At 42.9% G+C, this 7,289-nt stretch overlaps 1 protein-coding gene across 2 annotated transcripts in view; it reads right to left on the reverse strand.

Annotated features, from left to right (window-relative positions):
* The window catches only part of smyd3 (SET and MYND domain containing 3), a 57,822-nt gene extending 51,142 nt beyond the window's left edge, over positions 1–6,680 (reverse strand). For both annotated transcript variants that reach the window (XM_076156152.1, XM_076156153.1), the window contains exon 1: positions 6,462–6,680. In XM_076156152.1, coding sequence (XP_076012267.1) covers positions 6,462–6,622 — 161 coding nt within the window. In that variant the 5' untranslated portion in view covers positions 6,623–6,680. The remainder of the gene's footprint in view (positions 1–6,461) is intronic.
* Between the last annotated feature and the right edge of the window lie 609 nt (positions 6,681–7,289).

Below are 7,289 nucleotides of genomic sequence, written 5' to 3' on the forward strand. Positions count from 1 at the left end.
GGGTAAAGAGGACAAACAGGAAGCGAGGATGAGGAAAGCAAAAGGGGAGAAAACCAAGGAATGGGGAAAGTGATGGAGTAAAAATTAAGAGGGAAGAGTTGAGTTGAGTTGAGGGGAGGAGGAGGAGGATAAATAGGAAGACGAGGAAGAGGAGCGCTCTCTTGCCTGCTGAATTAATTCCCTAATCTCATCTGCTCCTTATGCAGCGGAGGCTCGGCCTGTTTGTTGTCTAACCGCATCTTAAGCAGCTATCTGTGTGCATCTGCACACTCTTATCTATGTGTGTGTGTGTAAGGGGGTGTGTGTGACAGGTGTAAAAGGTGTGCGAATAAGCGAGCCAGTGGGGATGTTTGACAGAAACGGAGACATGTGTGCTTGTCCAGGAGATAGAAACAGAAAATGAAGCGAGACACAAACTGCTCTCAAGTGTGATTGGGGGGGGGGGGGGGGGGGGGAGAGAGAGAGAGAGAGAGAGAGAGAGAGAGAGAGAGAGGATGATAGAGTGAACAGAGGAGGAACACACTGCCACTGAGTATGTGGCCCTCTAACTCTTCATGACGTGTGTGTGTGTGTGTGTGTGTGTGTGTGTGTGTGTGTGTGTGTGTGTGTGTGTGTGTGTGTGTGTGTGTGTGTGTGTGTGTGTGTGTGTGTGTGTGTGTGTGTGTTACTCTGCATGAAGTTACGCTCACAGCTGCATATCGATGAAGGTTTAATTAACACAGGTTTAACTTTTGGGACACACTCGCTTGTTTCAATCACCAGCAGGAAACCTCAGTCTCCATGGTTACTGACAGAAGCCTGCTTCACCAGCTGTTGTGTAATAATATGTGCTAAGGCAAAATGTCCTCGAGTATAAATGCAGAGGTGAATCGGCAGCACCATATGTTCTTTTAATTCATATACTTTTGATTCCAGTACTGCTAACGGCTACAGGAAGTAGCACATCTTATGCAACTAGTACAAATGAAACATAACAATCTTTTGTAAACAGCAAAAGTGAATTTTGCCTAATAGGGGGATATAAAATGACTTTCTAAACATGGCAAGATTGAGGAGGCGGGGAGGGGGTTGTTATGAGCCCGACTGTGTGTGTGTGTGTGTGTGTGTGTGTGTGTGTGTGTGTGTGTGTGTGTGTGTGTGTGTGTGTGTGTGTGTGTGTGTGTGTGTGTGTGTGTGTGAAGAAAAGCGGCGGAACACACTGGAGACGGTTACTAATGCTTTAGATTTGATCAGATTTGATGATACACGACCAGACTGAGGCGCCACAGCAGTTACACTACAGAGGCACCCAGCAAATACAGAGTCCAATCTGTTATTGTTATTTAATAAAACACACTGGGTTCACCAGGGAAAATGACTCATATACAGTAATCCCCGTCTCCATTATGAATTCTACTGTTTGGCACACGTGTTTATTTCACATGCTGATGAGACTTTTCATTCTCATCTCAGCCCTGTCCTCTGTATCTTTCACATGACTCTGTTTGGCCCCAGTAGACCGTTTATCTGCTGCTGACGGGCTGGAGAGCTTCAGCCGTGCTCGGGCCCGTCAGCAGAGGCGTGTCGTCAATATACTGGTTTAGAAACACTCCTTGGAAATTATTATTTTTCTACTTTCACTCAAAAGTTTATGTGTAAATAAGAAGCTTGAGTGTTTTGATTTGCATCGCTGGGTGGGGTGTGTGTCTAAGTGCGTGTCTCTGTAGCACACAGTGAGTAAGAGAGACACACACACACCACAGAAAACACATCTGAAAGTTATTCTTTGGTCTGTCTACAAAGCGAGTAAAAAACCTGTCACAGCTTGTGTGTGTGTGTGTGTGTGTGTGTGTACTTGTGTGTGGCAGAAACATTTGATTTGCATTTATAGCTGTATTTGACGGAATTCCAAGTGTGCCATGCCGTCATGAGAGACAAGAGTGTGTGTGCGATGTGTTATTTGTCCTACAGTCAGACGGCAGCTCTCTCTCTCCCTCTCGCTCTCTCTCTCCTACCTCCATCCTTCAAGGGCCCCTTTGGTCTGTAGATGCAGACATCTATAGCTTCACACATCACCAATCAATCTGCAAACCAAAGGCTTTAAAATGAATTTGAAAGAAGAGCAGGCTTGGGTTCTCTGGTGAAGCTCTGGCACCAGCACTGTTTTGTTTATGCTAAAAAGGACTTATGGTATTGTAATATGTCAATTTTGTCTCTCCAAAGTCTATTTTACTCTTTAATCACGCATATGCTGTAATGTTTCAGGTATCGATTTCTTTTTAGAGATATTGTGCATCAGAGAATCGCCTGCAGTCTGATAACAAAGGTATTTCTTGCAAAATCTCACAACAGTATATTATTGCATGTTATTTGTTACAGTGTTGTGGATTGACACCTTCTAAGTACATGCAGATTCAAACTTTGATTATACTAACATCAAACAACTACACCACCTGGCAACAATGCTAAAGGGCTCCAAAAATGAGTGCTGATTTAAAACCATAACAATGTAAACATCAAATGTACACCATAATATGATTGAAATCAGCATAAATAGCTAAAGCTAACTAGTAGTAGAAGGCCAGGATTATGTGATGGCAAATGGAATTGATGAGGCATGTAAATGTCAGGGTTGAGCAAGGCACCTCTGCATTTCCTCACCTGGTGGTCCTCATAATGTTACAATTAATTAACACCTTCTGCATAATACCCACAGCTCAGTCGCCCGACGTCACGGCAACGCTCAAGACTATTTTCGCTTCAAACTCAAACTGGAGCCAAAGATGTTTGCGGCTCACTGGCTGGAACAGGTCGGAGGTGGTGTGACTCAGCCGCACGTCTCGTCTCTCACTGCTTGTGCCGCTTTATTCTGTCAGAGGAAACCCAATTATGTGAAGTGACTGAAGAGTCCTTTAAAGCATCAGGGCTGAGGGGCCGACTGTAAAGCGGCACACAAACATTAATGTTATCGCATAAAGTAGGAATGAAGCACCAAATAAAAACAAATCTTCAGCTGGGAACTCGGCTTCAGGCGATCCAGATTAAATGGAACACAGGATATCAGGTGAGGGAGATTGTTCCACCATGTTTCCCAGTTAATAAGCAGAGCAGATATGTTTCAGATGCTCCTTTAATTCACTGATTAAGTCTCTCTATCCTTGAGTCACTGAAGTCTTTTTTCTTTCCCATTCTTTTCCTTTGTTCCTTACTTCTGTGAGAGTCTCCGATAGTTGTTTTGTTTGCTGACCCCTGGCAATTGGAACCCTGCTGGTGTGTGAGTGAGCGAGTGTGTGTGTGTGTGTGTGTACTCCTCCAGAATTTATCACTCATTACTCACATGCAGCCTTCGAGGCCTGTAATTAACTTCAGCTTTGATGCCATGATAGCCCCCAAACACACACACACACACACACACACACACACACACACACACACACACACACACACACACACACACACACACACACACACACACACACACACACACACACACACACACACACACACACACACACACACACACACACACACACACACACACACGCACACACACACACACACAGCTCATTTCCTGCAGACAACACAGACACACACAGAGTGCACATGCATTCACAAGTAAAGGCCGCCTCTGTCTTCTCACACTTAGATGCATAGTCACAGAAATAAACACACGCATACACAAACACACTTTTACCGACACAACCATTAAACACCGAGTCATGCTGAGAGACAAATTGTGTTTTGGTGAAACGAGGAAAACACACTTCACATCTCTGAGATCAATCTGTGCCTTGGGCTTCGAACATGCGTGCGTGTGTCAGCATAGGTGCGTGTGTGTCGATTGCCTGTGTTCTACAACTGTTTCTGTGACACCAACACAACTTACAAACATCTCTTAATATCAAATCAATAAAAGATGTGCAGCAGACACGTTGACATTTAAGTTTATGACTCTTGGGCACAAGATGTCAGCTGTAACTCTGACATGTATTCAATATATAAAACACATGATCATACTCTGCACAACAAGGCCTCCCCCTTAGCCCCCACACACACCTATTTGCCCAAAGCTCTTGGGAAAATAATGGAATTCAGGGGGCGGCACAAACTCTTAATTTATTATTGATTTTCATGTTTATAACTCTATCTTCTAGTGTGTGATATGTTTTTGAAATATTGAATACATGTCAAGATGCAATGTTAAGGCTTGTATCCAGCAGTCCTGAACTTGTGTGTGTGTGTGTGTGTGTGTGTGTGTGTGTGTGTGTGTGTGTGTGTGTGTGTGTGTGTGTGTGTGTGTGTGTGTGTGTTAAGAAGGGGCCAATCAGAACAGAGCCGGCTGTCGTGCTGTGGACCAAAGCTAAAACAGTCTGTTTCACTCAATGTGCACAGCTGTGCTGCATCAATGGGAATAGATGTGTATCATTGTGTTTTTTGCACAACGCAGGACTGCAAATGTTTCGAAATAAACCCCTAAATGAAAATAACAACACACAAACCTCTGTAGTCCTGCATGTCTGAATATACTGTATATGTAAACACACACTCGGCTACACATTCTCCGACTGATCAGAGGGGATCATGTTTTTCTCGTCTTACACTCTCACACACTCTTGTTTAAGTGACGGACACTCTGTAAACAGACAGGCTGGAAGAATAAATAAACAACCCTGCTGAGAATTATGGAGCAGCAATTTTCAACATTTACATTCCTGTGGGGAATTTCATCGCTTTTCTTCATCCCGACAAAATCACTGTTCCAGCAATGGACACACACACACACATACACAGAGAGGGAGAGAGAGAGCTGAGTTGATGACGGCCATGTGGTTCTGGATATCAGTCTTTGAGTCCAGTGCAAGTAGAAAGCATTTGTTGTTGATGTAACCAACAACAGCCTGCGTCATCTCTGCCTTTTATTTCCTCATGCATCCCCCTCTGACATACAACACAACTTCAAATAGAACTCATAGGCATAACACAACACTAAATATCAACAGTCCCAAACCCCCGCTGGGAAATGCACACAAAGCTAACGTTCACCATGTCTTGTGTTATAAACAACAAACTCCCCGCAGCACAGTAAACCCACTGGACCATAAGCAGACGAGGCTACAGGAAGGAAAAGAAGGTTGTTTCTCTCCTGATGGTGTCATCTAAAATCAAAACTATTGTGTATTTAATATGTGCTAACCACCTTACACCATGTGAACACCTCCCTCCTTTGCCCTGATTACTGATTCAGCTCGGTTGTTATTTCAGGCAACACGTGTCCGAATGTATATTTGCAGAGTAAATTATGGAATAAGTACTCAATTTTTACTGAATTTACTTCGCTATTAAGTAACACTGACAGGAGTCGATCCACATACCACACTGCAAAACTGTGCAACAACTACAGATCATCTTTTTATCATTGTTTTCATCAATGCAAATCTCTCTCTCTCTCTCTCTCTCACACACACACACACACACACACAAAATCCACTACATGATTGATCCAAAACATGTTAGTGTATCTGTTCAACAGTTAAAATGTCGTTTTTACCGATGAAGGAAAGACAAATAGCAGTGTGTCATCCAATAAGTCTCAGTCTCATTAAACTCCCATACATCTGTTCAGTTTGATGAAGTGGGTTCAGTTCCAGGTCGTTATTAGGCATCCAGCTGGACAAATATCACAGACAAATGCAACGCAACGGAGGACAGATAATCATGCAAAGCCTCATACATGCCTGTATTTACACAAATACAGACAAACAAATCTCACTGTTATTCCAAGCTATGTTCACCAGTGGTTCCATGTGTGGGATCATATTTAGTGTGGCTGTAGATGAAACTGAGAGCCTATCTTTACCACAGTATGTCCAACAGCTTCACACATAAGGTTATTCCTATGCTATGACACGTCACTGTATTTGGTTTTTAAACCTTAATACCTTTGATCTTGGCTGTAATTGGATGAGTTCCAGTTGATAGTTTACTTTCTCTTTTGACTTTCTAGAATAGCATTAAACCTTTATGGACAATGTGCTGTAAACATGTGCTTTGTGTATGCAGTATTCTGCTATTACAGTGAATATTGTGAGTGGAAATGCCTGATATTTTGTCTCCATGGATAAAAAGGTAAAAGGAGAATAATCTTGTTCCCTGTTTGTGTTAATAACGCTAAAAAAGCTGTTGCACTTAAAACGCTCGAATACACTTTTCTTTTCTTAAGCTGTATCCTATCGTTGCTTCAGCTGATTCAACTTTTTATTACTTCACTTTTTTGAAGATAATATTTCCTGACCTCGAGCTTTTTGCAGTCTTGAATGTGTGGCGCTATGGTGCCATCTGGTGGCATCTTAAAGATCGGACATACAAAACTAGAGCAGAAACGTCGCATGGTTAAGCTACTGCACAGTGCTAACTACAGTGTTAGCTCTTCCGTCCTGCTGTCAAAGTTCACCTGCGAGCTAACAAAGTGTCCACTGACTCACCGTGTGAAGCAGTTATGGCAGACGGCTCGGGAAACCTTGTTGGACACGCAGCACGCCAGCGGCTGGGCAGAATAAATCAGCTCTCCCCTCTTCAGAGCGCTTGTGGCCCGCAATCCGTTCCCTTTGCCCGGGCTAACAAAACGCTCCAGCTTTGGCGCCATTATCGGGTCCACCGGTTTGTCTGTGCACGTGAACCGAGCACGGCCAGCAGTGTTTACATCCGCAATGGACGCCTGCTTGCGTCATGACGTCACCATAGTTCCACCCATATTACATACCGCCAAATGTTCTTAGATTTGTTAGTTGTTGGATGTTTTCAGGTAATTGTTATGATAGATGCCCTGTCCATTTAAATATCTAATAAATGACTGACTGGGTCCAGATTTTAAGGATGTGTGAGTCCACCACGCACAACAAATGTGATGAATTGTGAAGCATACTCAGATTTCCGATTATGAACAGGTGGTAAACACACATATTGCTGATTAAATAATTTTGAATCACTAAGACAACTTGTATTATGCCTGTATGTTTTGCACACAAGAAGCTTTAGATGTGTAACTTCACAGTGCATAGGACAAAATTAAATTTCTGCTTGCCAGGAGATTAGTTGGGCTATGTTTTAAAAACAGAAACTAGTTATTACTATGTCTTTACTAGTATGTATTCATTGAACTATACAGTACACTGTACATTGAGATAAGTCACAGGAAGTACATCCTTAGAGCCCAATTCTACTCAACCAGCACGGGTGTTTGGAGCTGGCACTTACTGTACTTGGGGACATGTTACAAGAAGACACAAATAACACACAGATGGTAACTTTTT

Source organism: Genypterus blacodes, unplaced genomic scaffold, assembly GCF_046128005.1.
Source record: "Genypterus blacodes isolate CSIRO-AG114 ecotype Tasmania unplaced genomic scaffold, CSIRO-AGI_Gbla_v1 ptg000067l_1, whole genome shotgun sequence".
NCBI lineage: Eukaryota > Metazoa > Chordata > Actinopteri > Ophidiiformes > Ophidiidae > Genypterus > Genypterus blacodes.